We start from the raw sequence: 23,694 nt of genomic DNA, 5'->3' as shown, positions 1-23,694 counted from the left end.
AGACTTCATGGATATCTCAGACACCATGAATAACTTTTTAAATGAGCTCAGCCATGATTACCAGTCACTGAACCATTTATTTCATCTGTAGTAAAAAAAAAAAGCCATGCCTTGTACAAGATTTTCAGTGAAGGTGGAGAATAGTAGAGATGTTTTCATTGAACTCACGCACCAGATTTCTTTACTGTTGCATAATAAGATTTTTTTCAATTCCCTAATCACTATCCTTTGCAAATCAGCCAGATGGCTTACTTGATGCATTAAAATAAAGACTCTTGACCAGTATGAGAGACCAAGGTGACATGAGAATGGCTATCAGTTGCTCTCTTAGCCCCTTCACTGATTGAGATATATGGTTTTTGTCCATAAAAACTCAGAGGTTTCTTGTGACTCAGTGGATATTTTTGTCTATAGGAAAGTTTTGACAGGTAAAGATGAATGATGTGCTTCATTTTGTTCCTGATAATATTTTATTCTATGATATTCTATATTTTCCTGGTTGTATCTTTGAAAAAAAGTGATCAAATTTGTGAGGTTCTCTGTTTTCTTTTCCTACTGTTTTCTCAGTTTTTGCTACCAGTGTATTATTCTTAAACTGCTCCAGTTTAAGAAACTAAACTAGCTGGCTTTTCTATCTGCTGAATTTTTAATTGAATTCCTCTCAACAGAACATTTATAACCTATTTGATTTTTTTTTTGCATCAGTATTCTATTAACTATGTTTTGCTATCAATGATCTAGCATTTTGTATTTTCTTGGTAGCTGTGGTTATTCAATAAACAAACCATACCTTAAGGTGATGTCAGAATACAGCCATCATTTATAATTGACATACTTCTTATTGTTTCTGTTATACAGTATATAAGCAAAATTACTGAGGTTAAGTAGTACACTCTATATGCTTGTATAGGTATATGCATGGAAGCTTCCTATTCTGTCCTGAAACCCAACCTGCCCTCTTCCCAATGATTGGAGGATCTAGGCTGAGCAAGTCATGTCAGAGTATAACTATTGAGATCCCTGAGACGACACTGAGTCACCTGTAGACAAATTGATGTTGTTGGTGGTATATTGATGGCCAATCAATTCAGGACACAGGCAAGAATGTCAGACTTGTTCAATGCATCTATATCGCTGCTAATAATTGTATGCTGGGCTACATAGCATGTATAACTCCAGGTTCTGAAGAAAAGTTATAATACACTTTGTGCTGAAAAGATTTTTAATTACTTTGCTCAGCTAATACTACTACTGTAAAATATTTTCTCTACTTAACCTGTTCAGGCTTCAAAAGAAATTTGCTTTTGGAATGTCTGATTGCAGTAATTCAAAATCCTTACTAACCTGGGAACAAAGGTCTAATTGAAAGGTGGTGATGGAGGAAATTCATCTGTCTTTTATTTAACAGTGCCTAAACTTGAATGATTATCGTAGTTTTGTCTTTTTTTTAAAAAAAAAGGAATTCTAAGCAATAAGAACAAATGAAAGAAATTGCTTGAAAGAAATAGAGATGCTTCTTCCATTCAGATCTCCCATAATAATTAGAAGGAGATCTAATTTAAAGTGCCTTTGTTACAAATAATAGATTTAGCAGAGGGGCTACACTCAGATATTTGTAAGTGATCAAAGGAAAACTAAGACTCCTTCAGCACAACAAGTTTCAACAGAGAGCGCTCTTTGTAAATAGTGACCTGTATGATCAGTTCTAGGACTCTTAACTGTCATGTGACTTTGCTATATTGCAATTTAAGTGCAAGTAATATTATTTGTACTTTTTATACAGAGCTTTTAATTGTTTAATAAGATTGCTTCACAACTTTTCAGCATTGTTGTAAGATAAGGCCATCTTATCCTCATCTTTTAAAAAGAGGTATGTAGAAGGGATAAGGATCACAGCACATGATTTCATAGAAAACTCAGTGCCCAGCAGATGTTTAAATATTACATGTTGTCTTGAATCTAAATAAAGTTTGAGCTAATGTATTAGGTTGTATTGATGATCCTTTCTTGATACAGTATATCAGTACATTAAATTCCCATTAGCATATTTTAGTTCTTCCAGATCTTTAGCACCTGGAAATAAAGTCTCATTGAATTATACAAAATTAATTCCTTAGTAAATACGCATTGATTTTATTACATTTCTTTTTTACTTCTGAGTCAAACGATTTCATTTTGCTGGAAGCTCTGTGATTCTGCACTAGTTTACCGGTCATGGTTTAGTTGTTGCACAGCAGTGTCCCCTAAAATCACCCAATGCTAAATAGATGGAATACAGCTTTCCCTAAAAGAACCTCTCCTATTGATACAAAAGAAGAATTTTATTATATAAAAATTTTATTGCATAAAATTACATTTTACTGGGGAATGAGGGTTATATCACAAATTATGTGACTGAACTGTTAGTAGAGAAAAGCAGTCTATCGTACAATAAGAATAGCATGGTATAGTTTGTTCAGAATCATCACATTTAGAGTTCTTATTTTTCTGAAAAATAGATTGCTTCTGTGCTATCTTGTCAATATTTCAAGAGTTTCATTAATACTATATTTTTTCCAGGTTTTATTTCTTTTCATAAAATCTTTAAGGCACAGAGGAATTGTCACAAACGTTGCCATGAAACCCAATCTGAAACAATGGAAACAAGCAATGCTGTTTGGAATATTTGCCTGGGGGCTCCTGTTCCTATTTATCTTCATATATTTCACAGATAGCAACACCACTGATGCAGTTCCTAGTTCCTTCTCATATGTTGAGACTAAAAGACTCTTGCCTATTCAAGGCAAACAGAGGGTTATCATGGGAGCAATTCATGACACACCCTTCTCCGAAACAGTCAACGAGATGCTCTTTGACAAAGATGTCTTAGATTCATTTAAGTCAGAGACTGGGAATACTAAAAAGTGGACTGCCTTAGATAACAGTTTTGAAAGTGAAGAATTTTTTCCTTCTCAGTTAGGAAGAAAATCCAAAAGCAATTTTCATCAGAGGAACGGTGATTATTTATTTGCTGCTGGTCAGCCTCAGTTATCAAATAATGTTCAGCGAATAGTGAAATTAAACTCTGCACAGGAGGAGGTTCAGAAGAGGAATATTTTACAGAATACTTGGTTCCCTCAAAAGAAGATAAAGAAAAGACACATAAATCACAGAAGAAGAGAACTGGTTGAAGAGTCCCATGAATGGAATGAAATCTATTCCACAATGTCAAAATCGCTCCTGTTCAGGCTTTGGAGGGGGGATGTCTCCTCCAAGATGCTGAATCCTCGCCTTCAGAAAGCAATGAAAGATTATTTGAATGCCAATAAGCATGGGGTGAAATTCAGAGGGAAGCAAAACTCCCAACTGACTTCAGAACAGCTCTTCTGTGAGCTCAAGGCACGTGTAAACATCAGAACCATTGATGGTGAGGAAGCTCCCTTTTCAGTCCTTGGTTGGAAAAAACACGTCCCTCAAACTTCATTGAATAAATTATATCCTCGTGGATTTGGAAGCTGTGCTGTCGTTATGTCTGCTGGTGCCATACTGAACTCTTCACTGGGGCATGAAATAGGTGGGTAAAGATGTTTAGTTTATTTGAACTCTGGTATATAGCTGAAATTCAGATAACCACATGTGGGCTATTTCTGTATTCTTTGGCCTTTATAAGATAAGGTAAAAGAAGCACTGGGTTAGACCAAAGATCTAAGACAACATCCTATTTTCTATAGAGGCAATCATATTCTTTTTCTGGGATTAAACAGAACAGCATTTTGTAGCAATCTTCCCATATTGCTATTCTCCAGCAATATGTGAGGCATACTTCCTCTGAACTGAGAACTAATATGCATTTGTCTCCATTTGAAGACAATGAATTTATAAATATTATGAGAAGGGGTTTTTTTCTTCCAGCACTTAGTTTCTCCTTTTTATGTGATCTTTTCTATCAACTCCTCATCCCCCCCCAACAAAAAAAATTGGGAACCAATGTATTTGGAGGTCTGTGGAGATTCTCAGTCAATCGGGTCATCGGGTTGTTCAAAAGATGCTTTTCAAAATGCAACTGGACTTTCTTTCTTTTTTCCCCTTGAAGATGTTTTGCTTCTCATCCAAGAAGCTTCTTCAGTTCTGATTTCAGTTAGATTTCCTCATTGCTGAATTTTGTAGTGCAAAAAAATCAAGCATGAGCCAACAGTTTCTGGGACTTAATTTTTAGGATGGCATTCTTGTCTCAAAGGTATATTTTTCTTCAAAAGACTACTGAACTGTTTTTTCCTTGAGGAGGAAGGAAAAAAACATCTTGCTTCTCATCCAAGAAGCTTCATCCCTGCCATCTGAACTGATTAAGCTTCTTGGATAAGAAGCAAAACATTTTCTTCTTCCTCAAGGGAAAAAAAACAGTTCAGTTGCCTTTTTCAGAAAAAAACACCTTTGAGACACACTATCTTTGGTTCTCCCAGTAAGGAATCCAAGAATTAGGATGCCTAAATTAAAGCCTGTAATAAACAGAATCACTTGCCTCCCCCTTTCCTCTAAATTTCATCACCCCCACAATTTTTCTAAATATAATTTAATAATCTTTGTATCATATCGTACAGTAACAATAAGCAACTGAAGTAGCAAAAACTTCCTCCCTTCGCCTCCATTTTGCTGCTTATCTCCAATTTTCAAAATGGCTATGGGTTTGGTTGGGTTTGTTTTCACTGAATTGTATCTTATTTTTCTATAGAAAGTAAAGTGTTGAAAAATGTTAATTAGCTAACATCAGAAGTTGACAGATGAAAAAGTAATGAATTAATTCCCCTGACTAATAAAGTCATGTGGCCACAGAGAAATCTTAACATCTACAAGACAAAATGCTTAAGCAACATTTCATGTGTAACCTCAATAAGACACTTTATCCTGTACTTCAGATATGAAAAATGCTCTTTATAAATGCAAAATAAATTATGTAGAACTAAAATATAAACACTTTTCTTTAGGAATAATGCAAATCTATGTCTGTATCCACTAAGAAGTATGCAAAATTTGAAATACTCTGTGGTGCAGGCAGTCTTCCATTCACCCCTTGCCACATGTTCTTCAAGACAGAGAGAGAGAAGAGTTTCTCTATTATTAATCTCACAAATACTAAGTTGTCCTATGTACTTAAATATGTTTTCTTATTTTTACCTTTACCTATCCTTCTTTATCTTAATGCTTATTATTCTTTTCTCAAAAACTAAAATGTTTGTGAGCATTATCTAGTTATTTCAGTAGGCATCTCCGCTCAGCTTAAGAGCCATGCTGTCCTAGCACAGAAAGTTGAAACTGGGTAATATCAAATATTAAGGGAAGTCCTACTGGTTTGAAAAATAAAATAGCATAACCGTTTCCCCTTTTCTCACAGTGTGCTGCTGCTGATAATAAAACAATTCAAGTTATAGATTTTTTACAATGTAGTTGCTCACTATCTCATTTGTATGTCCCTACTCCTAGGAGATTCAGTGAATATACTGTACATTAATTAAAACATTTTCTAAGCCAAGTTTAGTTTTAAGGGTTTTGAAAGAACAATGACAATTTATTATATAAATACATGCACCACTTTTTTCCACTAAGCTTTGTCATTTAAACAGAATTAACAGTTTTGTCTGAAGCGTAACCTTCCTGGAATCTTTCTATTTAGTATGTTCACTACATTATGACTCATCCTTTATTGAAAATGTTTCTCTTGCCTTTGTGGTGATACACATTTCCTTCTCTTCAAAATATTCATTAAACATCCCTATATATATGCAAATAAAGATACCAGCTTGCATATGGAAGAGACCATCTTGAATAATACTTGGCTGGAAAAAAATCTTCCAATTTCCTGAAAGTTTTCTTCCTCTGGAAAAACAAAATGCTTTTATCTTGTATCGCACTCTCAGATATATGAGAATTTATTTTAGTGATGCTTATGAGGTTTGTTTATTTTTGTGAAGCAGTGGAAGGTACTATGTATCATCCTGTATCTCTCTTATCATTCTGTGGCCCCCTGACTGTCCTCCTTGATCTGAGAAACCCCCATGTGGGGAGTTGCCTCTTAATGTCTTTCTCTGAGATGTTTTTGAAACATGGGGATTAGAAAGGCTGCAAACTACAGAAGACATCATTTATCATGAAAGTGGGACATCCCAACACAACTTCAGAAGCAATTTCTTTCCCATTAATTTTGTAAGATTACAGATAGTTCTTGACTTACAAACACAGTTGGCAACAGAATTTCATTGCTAAGCAAGACTGCATTTATTAAATGAGTTGCACCCAATTTTATAATCTTTTTTGCTACAAGCAAATCACTGTAGCTGCTAAATGATTCACGCAGTCGTTAAGCAAATCTGGCTTATACATGCCTGTTATCAGTTCGAATTTTGACCACATGACTGGGGATTCTGCTGTGGTGATAAACCTGAGTTGTAAGTCACTTTTTTCAGTGGTTGTAAATTTGAACAGTCACTAAATGACTAGCTGTAGTGAACATATTTCAAAGAAAGTCTTAATCACAGTAATATCTGAGAAATAGACATACTATAGATAATACGTAGTCTTAATCTAAAATAAATATGATTGGAAGTGTATATCTTGATGTGGGTATTTCCCCGTAATTGCAAATGCATGTATTCACTATGGAATACATGTGTTCCATTTTTGTAGTTATTTTACTATGCCTGCTGGGCTTCTTATGGGATCTGTGGATACAGGAAGTTCAGCTTTCAGTCAGATTTTCACGTTGCACTTATGAGCTAACTATGTGTCTATATGAAGCAATGGTAATTTTGCAAACAAATGTTAGTTATAAAACTGATGCTATCATATCTAATTCCTGGCAGCCCATAGTCTTCTATTCTCTTCTTTTGCTTTGGTAGAGTCCTAACATTCATTAATTTATAGAAAGTGACATTCTCAGTGTTCTCTTCCCCCCATCACCACCCCATAGCCTACTTGCCTGTCTGCCCCCCTCTTAAAATAGTGTTCTGTCATTCCAGACCTAATGTTTCACTCATTACCTGCTCTGGACAGTTTCACTTATATACCTCTAGGCTGCTGATGATAGCAATAATAATAGTAGCACATATAATTTTATCTGCCATGTTTCAGATGTTTAAAGCACATTTGTGATACATTTATCTCAGCAAATAATGAGATAAGCTGCAAAATATTTAAAATGGATTTTTCTAGTGGCAATCCATACAATACTCACTGCTTTCATATTTCTCTTTTCTTCATGAACTATCACCCCTTTTGTTCCTTTGTCGTCTCAGTGTTAATTCTTTACTGTTTTTTCTACATTGGGCCACTGTTCATTTCTTTTCTCCTTTAGTTACTGAGAAAGGAATGCACAAAGGAAAAGGACAAATGTTTTATTTCTTAGTGCATATATATTTTACATTCCTGCCTGTATATATGTTACTTCTGCTAATGCTCTCTTTATTGTTTATTTAAGGTATCCTGCTTTATCTCACATCAGATCTCATGGGGACATAGGTTCAAACCTTACAGTTTTAATATGCAATTTTTTTACCATATTTGTGTTGGTATTTATAAGAAAAGGCCCCCTACTTTACTAATTTTTCTCACTTTTTTGTGGGAGAGGAAAAGATGAATGATAGGTGACAAAACATGAAAAAGGACATAGAAGTGGAAAATACTACCATCTGCACCTCCTATAAAATACCATGAATTTATGATGGCATGATGTTACAACAAAAGTATTTTTTGAAAACTCCCTGTATCTTACAGTGGAACTGTCAGCCCTTCAAGGTAGTCCAGGCAAGAAATCAGCATTATCAGTATTAACACTACTACCTTACTATTGCCCTGCTTTGGCTCTTTCTCTTCCTGTCTCCCAATTACAGGAACATTCTTTCTCCTGACAGCTATATTAGATTGATCTGGTGCCATCAAGCCAGTGACAACCCTTAGTGATCACATAGATTTTTTCTCAAGGAGAATCTGATTCCAGCTTGGTCTTTTAGTTCTTACAATGGTGCACCCATTGTTGCTGTAATCAAGTCAACCCAGCTTGCTGCTGCATGTCCTCTTCTCTTTCCTTCAACCTTTCCCAGTATTACAGACTTTTCAGATACTATTCAATCATTCCAGGCCAGTACCGAATTGTATCACAGCAGAATAGCAGAATGCTGTATGGATAACTGAATTGTACCTGATGATGAAATGAACATTGCCAAGATATATTCACACTCTCTCATAATCTAAATGTTAGCATAGTAATTCAGGAAACAGCAAAAATGTATTTGAAGATAAATATACAAGATGCATAAAAATATTTATATATTAGGAAGTTCATTACAACTGAGTATCTCTTCAGAGCATAGCTTTTAAAACAATAGTGAAAAAGGAAACCATAAATGCAACTAGTTCTGCAACTAGGTATTTGCATTTATTGTCTCTTTGCGAAAACAATTACGTATATATGACAATAGAACCATATTTTCATGGATTGTTAATTTTTCTGTTCTAATTTCAAAAGCTTAATGAAATTTCTATTTACATGGACTGTTCACATTTCCGTATTAATTTTAAAAGCTTAAATATTTGTCTTGGCTTAGATTGTTCTTTGTACTGAGTGAATTTAAATATTATAAGGTAAAGGTAAAGGTTCCCCCGCACATGCGTGCTAGTCGTTTCTGACTCTAGGGGCCGGTGCTCATCTCCGTTTCAAAGCCGAAGAGCCAGCGCTTGTCCGAGGACATCTCCGTGGTCATGTGGCCGGCATGACTAGACGCCAAAGGCGCACAGAACGCTGTTACCTTCCCACCGGAGTGGTCCCTATTTTTCTACTTGCATTTTTTTATGTGCTTTCGAACTGCTAGGTTGGCAGAAGCTGGGACGAGTAACAGGCGCTCACTCTGTTACGCGGCACTCGGGATTCGACCCGCCAAACTGCCGACCTTCCGATCGACAAGCTCAGCATCCTAACCCACTGAGCCACCGCGTCCCTTTTTAAATATTATAGTAGAATATAATAGAAAATGAGCAGTGTGATGGCCTAAAGGTGGAGCTCTCACCTCACAATCAGGAGCTATGAGTTCAATCCTAGGTAGCAGTAGATATTTCTCTCTCTGGATGCAAAGAGAATATACTGCTGTGAGCTCCACATAGGTGTCAGGAAGGGCATCTGGCCATTAAATGCTCAGCTCCATTCAATCGCCCTCACTCCATCCTGATGCAAGAGATTACAAAGTTGTTAAAAAAAAGTGGAATATAATAAATCTATTTGTGCTTAATACCTGCAGATCAGGCATGTATACTGGAATCTATTTAGAACATAGTGGTATCTACCTTTAAATACGCATCTGTATGATTGCACATGTATAAAAACTCAAATAAATATAACTTCTTTCATACTAGATTCTCATGATGCAGTTCTGAGATTCAATTCTGCTCCTACTAAAGGCTATGAAAAAGATGTTGGAAATAAAACTACAATGCGCATCATTAATTCCCAGGTAAATCTGTTGAAGATCCATAAATATATATTATTTTCTAGGAGATATTGACCTTTTGTAAGCAATATGAAATTTAATAAACACACTTCTAAATGTTTATATGTATCTCCATCCATATACTCAACAAAATTTCTTTAACCACTCTACAACATAATTTTAAAATGTATTATCTAAGTTATTAGGTGCTACTGTTTGAGTAAACTCATATTTTATTTATTAATCAAAAATGGATTCTGCTCTTAGATAGTTGATAATCATCAATCACATGTCTATTAGCTTTAGTGTAAAATTCTGTTAGGATTGTAAATAATAAACTTCTAGCCTCATAATATGTAGGACATTCTTTTAATTTTATATCCTAAGGATCACATTAAAAAATAGAAGAGGAAAATAAACAGGAAAGCCAGACACAGTGGCATTTGTTGATTTGTCTGTCCTTATCATCTTTATTATTTCATTCTTTATAAATTGTAACTTAAGTAGACAACTTCATTTTTTCTGCATTTTAAATATACAAATTTATGCTTCCTAGGCAAATAATCAGGAGAGATCTTTTGGATTGTATAATATTCCAGATAAATAATTCTTGTCTTTAAAAATGCAGGAAAAAATGGTTTGGAGAAAGATATTTTAAATTAGTTAGAAAGATACTTCATGGAGAAGTAAATCTGAATTTTTGAAATTTAAAAATGCCATGGGATGTGGAAATTGGATGGAATGAATATAGAATTTAGTACATACTGTACTAGCATTAAATATTCAGACTGTTACACCATAAGAACTCGCGGGAACTAGACAAAATAGAGATGACATAAACCAGCAAAGTTGTAGAGAGTGGAATGAAGCCAAGAGCTGTAATGATTAGAAATTCATGACCAAACAGAATGAATACTGCTTTTTAAAAACCTGCAGCACCCTCTTGCGGCAGGTACATTATTCACTTCAAAACAAACTTCTATTTGTATTCATTTTCAATTTTGTATTTCTTAACTATGACTTGCAGCTAATAAATTCCCCGTTCCTCAGGCCATAATTATTTCTCAAATACTTGTGGGAAAATATTTCATGCCTGCAGTATCCCCGTACATAAGCTGAAAATGACTTTACATTTTTTTGTATAGGATCTCACCATTCTTGAGCATACAGGAGTCCTCACTTAACAACCACAATGGGGCCTGACAACTCCATTGTCATTAGGTGAAACATCACATGACCACGCTGCCCTTATGACATCACTTTTGCTTCCATAGTTAAGCAAATCACCACAGTCATTAAAAAGCCATCAGTGACTGCTACTTCTTTTTGACTTTTTATTTTTCAGAAGTCAATTGTGAAGCGCACATATAGCAATCATGTTACTTGCAGGATGCTGCAACAGTTGTAAATGTATCTCCAGCTGTTGTAGTTTACCAATAGCTAGCATTTTAGCAGTGACAATTTTTTTAATCCCATTTATATCCCGCCATTCTCCGAAGACTCAGGGCGGCTTACAATCTAAAGCACAAATCAATGTGCTTAGCAATAGCCTTCATTCTATGTATATGCCTGCTTATTAGGGCTTTTGGGGGGCCCCAAGCGGCATTATTACAAAGTCAGCTTATTGCCCCCAACAATCTGGGTCCTCATTTTACCTACCTCAGAAGGATGGAAGGCTGAGTCAACCTTGAGCCTGATGGGACTCGAACCTGCACTAATTGCAGGCAGCTGGTGTTACTTAAGGAGGCATTAGCCCACTGCTCCACCAAGACAATTACTGATTGAAACCTACAAGAAAAATAAAAAAACTGATTTATTCTAGGTAGACAGCAGCATGTTCTTTGGCAAAGCCATTCTCCATTTCTTTCTTTCTTGAAAGTGATATGACAAGACTTACCTTCTGCTCTACAATGGTATTCTACATATGGTGTGTATGCAAGGGTACTTCAAATTTCTTTTTGAAAGTGTAAAGTGCATTTAAACCTGATGACAGAGGAGTTGAAGGGGATTTTAAACTAATTTTTAAGCTAAACTGCCAGATAATGGTAAGAACATGGAAGAGAAATAAAGTTTGGAATATTTTTAGTAGATATGTGTTTCTTTGCATTTAACAGATTCTTACTAATCCTAATTATCATTTCGTCGATAATTCCTTGTATAAAGATGTTATTTTAGTGGCTTGGGATCCTGCTCCTTATTCTTCAAATCTGGATAAGGTAAGTCATCAGTTATTGTGTTGATGCCACTGTGTACTTTCTTTATTCAAAAGAAATGAACTTCATACTCTTCCTTAGGGCTTTTGCCAAAACTGAATCTATGAGAGAAATTGTTAAACCATTTACGGATCTAGATTTGAATGTTTAAAATACTGAAAAGCAATGTTGTTTTCCATATCTCATTGAAATGTATTCCTAGAGCACAAAAAGAGTGACCTAGTGATCTGTCTGTATGTAGCTGAACTTTAGCATTTTTAAATATCTGCCTTTGGGGAACTTCTGTATTTCCATTTTTTATGTTTTCTGATTCATATGTGCACACATACACAACTATTCTCTATTTATCCCACTATTTTCTTTCATGATAAGTAGGGTTTAGAAAAGGAGTAATAGTAAGCAAAAAAGAAAAGATGAAATAGACAGCAAGAAAGAAGGCAAGAAAAAGAAACTCCACCATTTATTATTCTATCAAGCTTGTTTCACCCTGCTTCCTAATGTGCCTTGTGTTTTTTAAACTTTTCCCATCTCCCTTTTTTAGGATATAAATTCACCACAATTTTCTTGAACTTTCCTTTCCTTTCAGTCCATGTATTTTTCCTTCATTTATCTCTTTTGCAATTCGGCTTTCATTCATTCTATTTGCCCAAACCTCCTCATCATACTTTTTCTCTACTAATCACCAACTCTTGTATTTATTCAGCACCAATTCATTTTTCATTACATCTCTTCTTGTTAACCATTATCCCATTCAGGTTTCATTCAACTTTTATGTTTCTTCAGAAATTCCATTTCACACTGTCATCTCATACCTATCTACCGTCATCACACACTTAAAATATCCATTTTCTCAGCTTCACTAAACACTTCATCAAATTCAACTACTGGTTTTTTCCCCATGCATGTAGAAATAAAATTAATTAATTAATTAATTCCATTTGTATAGCTGTCAATCTCAGATTAATGACTCTAGGTGGTTAACAATCTGAGAAATATAAAAATAGAAAGAACAAAAGCAACACACATAAAATAGGGAATTTAGATATATAGCGATGCATGGGCTCAACCTTCCCACCTGAGCCCCAGGCAGAAGCAAGTCTTTAAGGCCTTATAGAGGCAGACACAGTAGGCCAATCTGATCACCAAGGGTAAGATATTCCAAAGGACAAGCACCATGGGAAAAAAAGGTTCCCTTCTGGATCCTGTCAGATGATACTTCTTAGTAGATGGAACCTGAATCATGGCTCTTTTGTCAGATCTAATGGGAAGTTGGGATAATTGGGGAGAGGCAAGCCCACAAATAATCTGGCCCCCAACCATAAAGGATTTTATAGGTTAAAACAAGCACCCTGAATTGCACTCAAAATAAAATGGCAACCTAGATAGGTACAGGGAGGAAGAACCATAGCATTTTAAATTATATCTGGGATTTTAAAATCTAACCTGCCAGGCTTATTAAATAAAGTTTCATCTTTTTACCTTAGAGAGAGATTCATATCACACATGGTCAAATTGCGCAAGTTTTACATATTGCTATAACTAGTGGTGGGATTCAAATATGTGAGTAACTGGTTCTCTATGTGGATGCTGCTTCCAGAAGTCCATTCTGGGCCTGGGCACCAAAAACTTAGCTACCGGTTCTGCCAAAGTGGTGCAAACCAGCTGAATCCCACCACTGGCTATAACCACTTCATTCATAAATCAAAATCTAGAAAAATTGTGTAGCCACATAAGTACAGAGCAAATTTTGACAATGGAGTAAATATCTGATTAGGCTAAAATATGGACAAATAATAAAGTCACATTTTAATCATTCTTATTTTTCTTGAATATTTTTCAGGGTTTCTGCAATATTCTATCATTCTAAATTCCTGAAATCCTTTATCCTTTACTGCCCAAATATTCCAGATGTCTTTATAGGTAGCACCTGGTTAATGACCATTCATTCAGTGACTGTTGTAACAATGCTGAGTGAGTGGTACTTATGATTGGCCCTCAAAGTTCTAGCCTTTGCAGCACACCCATGGCCATGTGACTGCATTTGGGGGCTTGGCAACTGGCTGAAACTTCCAAACGTTGCAGAGTGCTGCAGACATGTGCACCAGGAAAGTCAATGGGGAAGCTGACAGGGAAGATCACAAGTCACTCCTGCCCCTTTTTCTCCCAAGGAGCCTCCTAGAGCAGGGCTTTTCAACCAGTGGTACGGGTACGACCTGTGGTACATTGGCACCTGGCAGGTGGTATGCGACCATCCTAGAAAAGTGGTAGCGGGGGAGGGGAATGAGCTGAACCAGTGGTAGCACCACACAAGCCTGAGCGAGAGATGGCTGGAGCTGCAGGTCTGTCAGGGCTCAGCGGAAGAGCCAGGATCAGTGCCAGGCTCCAGCTGGAGTTCGGCACTGATCCTGGCACTTCTGAGCCCAGAAGAACCACCGATCAGCTGGAATGTTGCAACATCTCCAGGGCTTTGTGATTTACATTCAGATGCTTGGCAACTGATTCATATTTATGACGGGCACAGTGTCCCAGGGTCATGTGAAGTGACCAAAACCTGCTGCAACCACCCAGCAGATGGGGGGAATAAAAGCCAAACACCCCCCACCCCATCCCCTCTGCCAATCCTCAACAGAAATGCTCACAAGAATTAAAACCTCGGACAGGAGGAAGAGCACCGCCGGGCGGGCAGGCAGGTGTCTTGCTAATCTGTGGCTTGGGGGGCACTTTTTTCAGTGCCATTGTAACTTTGAACAGTCACTAAGCAAACTATTGTAAGTTGAGGACTACCTGTACTTCATCACTTTTTTCCTTCTTTTTTTTTTGGTCATGAAGTTTTTGACACCTTGCTAGGTGACTGGTGGTACTCGGATGTTGCCATATCCTAAAATTGGTACAATGAGTGAAAAAGTTGAAAAGCCCTGTCCTAGAGAGCACGAGATCCCAGGAATCTCATACTCCTTAGTGCATTCATGCCTGCTGTACTCTCCAGCCATACTCCATAAAGACCATGTGTCCAGCCATGCCATAGTATCTCCTCCCCAGCTCAGCTTACTCCAGACATGTCAAACACAAGGCCCGGGGGCCGGATCTGGCCCGCAAAGTGGTTTCATGTGGCCTGTGAAGCCATCCTGGAAACAGTGAGGGAACGGCCCCCACTGCCTTGGCCCTGGCCCAGAGACCCTCCTTCTGCCAGAGACCCTCAGAACTGTCCCACTCCTGCCCAGGCCCCCATAGGCACCCTTGATGCGAATGATGTAGAGCTGGCCACGCCCACCCAGTAGACCATACGCACTCTAGCCACGCCCACCCAGTAGGCCACGCCCACCCTGGCCATACCCTCCTGGCCCCCTGAGGGCAACCACAATGCTGATGCGGCCCTCAATGAAATTGAGTTTGACACCCCTGGCTTTCTCTATACCAGCCTGCTTGCAAGCCATTTGGCACTTGCAACTTCCTACTGACAACCTTATTGATTGTGCTTGTTGCAATCTTGCAAGGAGTCACAAGTCCAGTCACATGAAATTCTCACTTAACAACAACATTGGCAACTGCAGGGATTGCTGTTGCTGACCAATATAGTCGTGTGACATCATGCTTTATGACTCCATCACTTAGCAATGGAAATTATAACCCCACTAACCATTGTTAAGCAAGAACTACCTGAAAATGCTGCAGTTGGAATTGCCATTTGCTGGAACTGTATATGTGCAAAGTGTCATATTTGGGCCCTTTTTTTAATCTTACCCATTGGTATGATATCATTACGAAATTGAATAATGGAATCTTGCACCAATAGAGAATAAAACACTGTATTTTTGCTGAACAGTACAGTCTCTAATTTTGACAGCATTTTCATAAAATTATAGAATCAAAGGGCTGGAAGGGATCTCAAAGGTCTTCTAGTCCAATCCCCTACTCAGGGCAGGAACCTTATACCATCCCAGTTAAATGGTTGTCCAGTCTATTTTTTAAAATCTCCAGTAATGGAGCTGTTATTTAAATATAAATAAAAATGAATAAAAAATAAGGTAAAAGATTTTACCTGAATTTCTCTCCGTCTGTCTATACGTGTGTGGTGAGATAATTGTTTCCTAAGTCCTAGAGATACTGAAATTTGTGTGATAATAACAGCTTCCTAACCGATCCTCCTATCAACTACTAATCTATTGCAAGCAATGTTTAGAGGTTTATTTGTATTTTAGAATTACCAAGAAAGTGTGTCAAAATCTCTGCTCATTTTGCTGTCTTTTGTATCATAAAATATGTCATTAAGCAAATTACGTGGTCATTAAAAAAAACCATGTGGTCATTAAGTGAATCCATTCTGAATGAATGGGTTTTTTGCTGGGAAACTGACAAAAAATACCCAAAGCTGGCAAAAACCACAGTCACATGAATATGGGACATTACAATCTGTCATGAATTCAACCAAGTGTCCAAAATGCCATCATGTCACCCGGGGAGGCTGTGGGGCAGTTGTAATTTTGAGGATGGATCATAAGTAACTTCTGGGGTCAGTCATAATTTTGAATGGTCGTTAAGTGACTGATCATTAACTGAGGACTACCTGTAAATTAATAGTGATTAAAATAGTGATGGATTTTTAAGTAAAAGATGTAGCATACTGCTTCTTCTGAGCTATACCATGAGTGCATTCATATTTACAGAGATGACAATGTGATACTTTAGATAATTTTTGGTGTATGCTACGCACTCTATGAAAAATTTTATTTTCAATTTTTTCCCCTGCTAGTGGTATAGGAATCCAGACTACAACTTGTTTACTCCATATGTACAGCACCGCAGTAAAAATCCAAACCAGCCATTCTACATTCTTCATCCAAAATTTATATGGCAGCTCTGGGATATTATTCAGGAGAACACTAAAGAGAAGATACAGCCCAACCCTCCTTCTTCAGGTTTCATTGGTAGGTATGTCTTATGGTAGATTTTCTCATGTGTTGTGTCTCTGTAAATAATTATTTATATCAGTTGAAATCTTGTATATCAAAATGGTAAAAATGGTTAAAAAAATATTACAGAAACCGTTGGAAAGCATGTTGTTCAGTTGTTGTTGTTAGCTGCGAAGTTGTGTCCGACCCATCGCAACCCCATGGACAATGTTCCTCCAGGCCTTCCTTTCCTCTACCATCTTCTGGAGTCCATTTAAGCTCACACCTACTGCTCAGTGACTCCATCCGGCCACCTCATTCTCTGTTGTCCCCTTCTTCTATTGCCCTCAACCTTTCCCAGCATTACGCTCTTCTCCAGTGAGTCCTTCCTTCTCATTAGGTGGCCAAAGTATTTGAGTTTCAACTTCAGGATCTGGCCTTCTAAAGAGCAGTCAGGGTTGATCTCCTCTAGGACTGACCAGTTTGATCACCTTGCAGTCCAAGGGACTCGCAGGAGTCTTCTCCAGCACCATAGTTCAAAGGCCTCAATTCTTTGGCGCTCAGCCTTTCTTATGGTCCAACTTTCACTGTTGTTCAGTAGTAGGTGACATATCAACTGCTCTTATTTCTGAAAAAATAATTTATTATTGAAGTTATTTATGGTGGACAAGAAGCTTTTACTTGGTTTCATACAAAGATAAAATATAAAACTAATGAATAATGATTAAAGTCATAAATCATCTTACCAGGTCACAGTTCAACTCTAGATATGAAAGTATTTCATACTCTGGCTTGGTGGCATTTGAGAATTAATGGAATATTTTAGCTTAAGTAGCTAAATAAATAAATTTGCATATAGGTGTTTCAATGATATTCACATAAACATCAAATAATTTATGAAACATGTCACAATTAAGAGCATGCAGATTAAAATATAGTGTCTACTTTCTAATATAACAAGATCTTCCATTTGCCTTTATGCCAAAGGCAGGACTTGAACTAGGACTTGAGCCTCCCCATTTCTAGCCAGGTGCCTTAACCACAGCACCAGACTGGCTCTCTTGCCATTAGTTGGGTCACCTTTTTACTTAATCTTAGTCTTATTTTTTCACTGTGTTTTGTGACTTACATTACCAGAGCCTGCAGATCACTAGTAGTGTCATTAGCATAACATAGCAAATTGTGGCCGGCATGACTAGATGCCAAAGGCGCACGGAACGCTGTTACCTTCCCACCGTAGTGGTCCCTATTTTTCTACTTGCATTTTTACGTGCTTTCGAACTGCTAGGTTGGCAGAAGCTGGGACGAGTAACAGGCGCTCACTCTGTTACGCGGCACTCGGGATTCGACCCGCCAAACAGCCGACCTTCTGATCGACAAGATCCCAAGTAGCCTTGACAACTTGTAAACTGTGATAAATGAAAGTGATATTAGTGATGATTTCATGTTTGGTTTCCTATCTTAAAAAGAACATTTTTTCATAAAACTATCTAGTAATTTTTAATTAGACCCAGAATTGTTTGAGTACAGTATATACTGCAAGCAATCATGCCTTGTTTTATATACCATAAGTCCTGAGTTTTCATTTATTTGAGCCATAATGATTATCTGATAAAATAGTCTGTTGCTGAGAACTGTGATTGCAAAACTAAACATTAAAGCAACTTTAAAAAAACAGTTACTGATGAGTCTGAAACAGACATTGGCTGTAGCATAAGTTGCTTTTTCGTTTTGTCTTTAGTTTCTGCAGTAACAGCACTCATGCTGCAGTAACAGCATTGGAAGGGAGGCAAAGTATATTTTATAATGTTATGTAGAAAGAAACATTTACAATGTGTAATTTCTTTTTATTTATTATTAAATTTATATAACCACGTATTTCACAATGTTGACAATCTTTATTTTTAGGGTTAAGTTATCTGTTAGAAAAAGATTTTTTTGTATTCTAGAGAATGCATTATAAGTTTATAAAAACTTATCTTTTTATGATAAAGTATTCAGAGCTTTTGCATCTATTGTAACATGCCATATTTGAGTTTAAGAAGAAAACAATGGCTTTTTATGGATTTGCTATATGTAAATATTACAATATTGTCTTTTGCTAACTCTGCAGAACAGGAAGAAGAGGAACAATACAAATTGTTCCAACAAAGGATTAAATCATTTTAAATAAATATTAAATTTTCAGTTGATTAAACTGCAGTGAGCAATGAGCATTAAATATTTGCAAATATGGTATTGTAGGCATTAAAGTATTAGAAATTATATTGCTGCTTTATATTTTGCAAAAAGAGTTTGGATAGCTCAGCCAAGAAAATTAACACTTCTTACATTATTTATGCTACACTCCATACAAATCTTCTCAGAGAGAGGGAGAGAGATGATCTGCCTGAAAATATTCAATGGCTACATAAATGTTAAAGAAATCACATAAGGCAGCAGCCCGCAATCTTTTGGGCACCAGGGGAGAAGTTTTTCTGTGGACTGGAGGGGGCGTGGTTTCGAATGCTTCCTACATCCCATGGGGCTTTGCTTCTTTGTGCGACCCAGTTTCTGACATGCCGCAGAATGGTCCCGGTCCACGGACCTGGGGGTTGGGACCCCTGACATGTCATACATTGAAAGATTATCATAATCCAAACAGGATTATATGCATGCTTAACAGGTGGCTACATTTAACAACCTCCAGTGATGGGGACTCTATTGATATTTTTTTTTTTTGCTAAATTGTATGTTGAATGAGATGAAAAACATTTCAGTAATCACCTTGGTCCATATCAGTAGAGCCATGAAAAGCAGCAGCAGCCCTCTTCTCATCTGGAAGAGATACTATGTGATGACTAAGAAGGTCAGAGGCCCAGGCCTATTGTTGTAGTATCAGTGGAAAAGAAGTAGCCTTCAGAGCCTCCTTATCATACTTTGGTCTTCTGGAATTGAACCTTCAGCACATAAAGACCTCCTTATGAAGTTTTTCCTCGCTTTATTTTTAACATACAGTAGTTTGGTTTGTTTACATAAGCAGATACATGAGTGTGCACTCTTCCATAACACTATCTTACAACTCTGATGATATTATAAAACTAAAAAAGCAGAAAATCACTTTGAAAATTACTAATTACAAAGCTGGGGAAGGAATTGGAAATCCAGTTTTATTTCCAGCTAGTTTACACATGGGACTCAAGCATCTTAAGTCTGCAGTGTGGAAAACCCCTTAAACAAAAGAATTGCCTTTCTGCAGCCTCCAGATATTTTCCGACTATGATGTTGCTCCCTGAACACACACACACACACACACACACACACACACACACACAGGCATCTTAGCCAATCTACAGCCTTGGGAACAAAATCTCACCCTGAAACATTGTCATCTTGAGATAGATAGGCTAATTAAAGCAAGATCCAGGTAGCCTTCAGAGGTCCTCTATACAATTTTCATAGCCATCATTCCTGGAACATAAGGAGAAACCAAGAAAGCCTTGGAAGTCAATCCATTCAACTAGAGTTTATCCCAAGAAGCCAAAAAGAAGTGGTCCCTTGAGTATGGAACCTGCAGTCTCAGATTTTTTTCTCAAAATTATAATCAAGCCTGTCTGGGTAAAAGGGCCAAAATTCTGGGAGCATAATTTTCCAAAGAGACATTTCCAGAAAAATCTCTGTCGAACCACTATTGCCTGCATTCTGAATGAATGAATGAATGACATAGGCTTCCTTGGGCAATTGATTAGCTACTATGAAGATATTACTGGGTTAGATGGGCCAGAGGTCCGATCAGAAGGGCACTTCCAAAGTTCTTACATCAGCTGTCATAAAGTGGATATGTCCACTGGCTGAGCTGCTACAAAAAGGAGCAGCTGTTAACAAGTTGCATTCACTGTCAGGAAATGTTATCATTCTTGAAATATATTTATCAGTATTCAACTATGGAGGACAATCCATGTGTATGTGTTGTTGTTTCTTATGCACTTTTTAATGTGTTTTTAGCTTTGCTTTGTTCTTGCATTTTTTTTCTGTTTTTGAGTTTGCATTTTAATTTTGTGAATAAAAATAAAAAAAAAATGGAAGCAAAAGGAGCAGTTGGGCTGCCTGCCGCTGCCAGCAGTTTGGAAGTTCGATTCTCACCAGTTCAATGTTGGCTGAGGTCGGTAAAATGAGGACCCAGATTGTTGGGGCAGTATGCTGACTCTGTAAACCGCTTAGAGAGGGCTGTAAAGCACTGTGAAGCGGTATACAAGTCTAAATGCTACTGCTATTCACCGTCAGCAAATGTTGGTGCATTCTTAAAGAAAAAGGCAATTCAGGCACTTTTCCATGTACTGATATCCAACTGGATTATAAACAGATGGGTTAAACTTTATTTTTCCACATCTTTGTTTTTATCAGTTTAAATTCAAAGCATAATTGTTTACATACAACTAGTTCTCACCTTACAACTGTATGGAGCCTGCCCATTTCAGTCATAAGTTGTGATGTTTGTACAGAGGGTCACCCTGTGGACAACCTAATTTTACAATCTTTTTTGCAGCGGTTAAGCAAACCAATTGTTGGTTATGGGCTGCTTTTCTGCAAAAACATCAAAAAATACAGTTGCATGACCGTGGGACCAGTGGTGGAATTCAAATATGTGCACAACCGGTTCTGTGTGGATGCCGTTTCCGGAAGTCCATTCTAGGCCTGGGCAACAAAAAATTAACTACCGGTTCTGCCGATGTGGTGCAAACTGGCTGAATCCCACCGCGTGGGACTCTGCAAATTGCCATAAATGCAGGCCAATTGCCAAGCACTCAAAATGTGGTCGTGTGACCATCGGGTTGGGCAGCCATTGAAAGATTGGAATCGAGTCATAAGTACTTCTGAAAAGGTCCATCATAACTTTGAAAGCTAAGCAGGAGATTTGGGGTAGGTAAGAAGCAGTGGTAAACTTTCTACAAATTGATTACAATAACAGTTCATACACAGAGGATTTTTAAGTTTTAATCTTGCTTTTTTATTATTGTTTTACCTGTTAACTGTCATTAATATAGTAGATAGATCACAGGTTAATAATTTGCAAATAGAATTAATCGTTTAAAAAAATGAGTGGTGGAAGGGGTGGAAACCAATATTGTTGTAATATATTTATCAGTATTCAACTAAGGAGGTAATATGTGTATATGAGTTTGTGGTATTTTTAATGCACTTTTTAAATGTCTTCTTTGTTTTGTGTTTTTTGTTGTTTTTTAAATTTTTGGAGTTTTTTTATTTTAACTTTTGTTTAATAAAATAAAAATAGAAAATAACTTTGAAAGCTAAGCGACCAGTTGTAAACCGGGGACTTCTTTATTCAGAAGATTTACAGGTATTTGAAGGAAATGCTTATACAAAGACAGTGCATGCAATGGGAGCACTATGTCCATTTCAAAAGTTCAACATTTCACTGGATCACGTTTATCTTTAAAGTCTGATGAGAAAATTTAATGTCTTGTCAATTAAAAATAATGCAGAAATTTGCTACATTTGTTTTAACAAATCAAATGATTATGCTTATTTTGTAGCACAGAATTTAGTATCATATTCTACTTTTCATTCTAACAAATGGGTATGTTATTTTTATGCTTATATAGTACTTCATGCTCCCAAATTTAGCATCCTCCAGATGTGTTGGTGACTCTGGTTTCTGATAGTTGCTTTTATAACCGGGTTGGAGCATGATTTTGTCTTGGTAACCAAACTATATATTAGTAATAGGTATGGTAAAATGTTTTTATCTTAAGTTTGTGAAAGCCAATTCCATTTAGAAATGTTTGTTTGACATTTGTATATGCCGCCATGAAAAGAAAAAGGGATTTGGTATTATCTCAAAGATGCTTTTTCACTAGGGAACTGGATTTTCTTGCTCAGCTCTGACTGGGTGGTAGAGAATGGAAGGATTTATACTCCTTGTAGGCAGCTGGTCATTTGCATACTTTTAGAGAGTGATTGAGCCAGCTGGAGGTTCATCTGTGTCCTCAAAGTCACTAAGTAGTGCAAATGGGTGTGGAGCCTTCTTGGAACTGCTGATAGGACTGTGTTGTAGACTGGAGATAGGAAGGTCTGCCTACCAGCAAAGTTGGGAAAGAAAAAGAACTAAAACACATCAAGGAAGCTCTCAGAACTTGCGGCTCTCCCAAGTGGACCTTCATCAAATCCCAAAAAAGGCCCAGCATGAACTCTTCCATAACAGACAAAGAAGAAAATAAAGGAAGAAACATAGTCATTCTATACATTGCAGGAATATCGGAAAAGCTCAGGAGGATCTTCAGCCAACACAACATATGTGCACACATCAAACCCAAGAATACACTAGGGCAGAACCTTGTCCACCCCAAGGATAAAACCCCCAGACACAAACTGAGCAACATACATCATCTATCTCCAGTCTACAATACAGTCCTTTCAACAACTCCAAGAAGTCTCCGCAACCATTTGCACTACTCAGGTGACCCTGACGACACAGATAAACCTCCAAGTGGCCTCAATGACTCTCTAAAACAGACACATCAAACTCGCGACAGTTTTGCCATTGCTGGCAATGGGGTGGGCTTGGCTTCCAGATGATGCATCCAGCCCACGGGCCGGGAGTTTGACACCCCTGCTCTAAAAGAATGCAAATGACCAGCTGTCTGCAAGGAGTATTAATCCTTCCATTCCCCACCATCCAGTCAGAGCTGAAGAAGCTTCTTGGATGAGAAGCAAAATGTCTTCAAAAAAAAACAAGAAAGTCCAGTTCCCTCGTGAAAAAGCATATTTGGAACAATTATGACCTGGATGACGGAGAATCTCCATAGTTATTGAGTTGATATTATAACTGCATATTACAGTCTGTGGTGAAACTGCAGTTATGTATGTACTTCATTTTTAGGGATTTTCATCATGATGTCCATGTGCAGTGAAGTCCATGTCTACGAATATATTCCCTCCATCCGACAAACTGATCTTTGCCACTACCATGAACTCTACCATGATGCAGCTTGTACCTTGGGGGCTTATCACCCTTTGCTTTATGAGAAACTGCTGGTGCAGAGGATGAACACAGGAATCAAGGAGGATTTGTATAGGAAAGGGAAAGTGATTTTACCAGGGTTTAGGTCAGTGAGATGCCGACAACGATTCTGGTTCCCATAA

At 37.3% G+C, this 23,694-nt stretch overlaps 1 protein-coding gene across 1 annotated transcript; it reads left to right on the top strand.

The window, feature by feature from the left end:
* Positions 1 to 2,616: 2,616 nt before the first annotated feature.
* ST6GAL2 (ST6 beta-galactoside alpha-2,6-sialyltransferase 2) lies at positions 2,617 to 23,694 on the top strand (the record flags this gene model as incomplete). Its single annotated transcript, XM_081328101.1, has 5 exons — positions 2,617 to 3,553; positions 9,376 to 9,473; positions 11,564 to 11,665; positions 16,413 to 16,587; positions 23,432 to 23,694. The coding sequence occupies 5 exons, from the start codon at positions 2,617 to 2,619 to the stop codon at positions 23,692 to 23,694; spliced, it is 1,575 nt and encodes a 524-aa protein (XP_081184227.1).

The sequence above is a fragment of the Vipera berus genome, assembly GCF_964194415.1.
Source record: "Vipera berus genome assembly, chromosome: 4".
NCBI classification, from domain to species: Eukaryota; Metazoa; Chordata; class Lepidosauria; order Squamata; family Viperidae; genus Vipera; species Vipera berus.
This window is presented reverse-complemented; position numbering and strand designations above follow the sequence as displayed.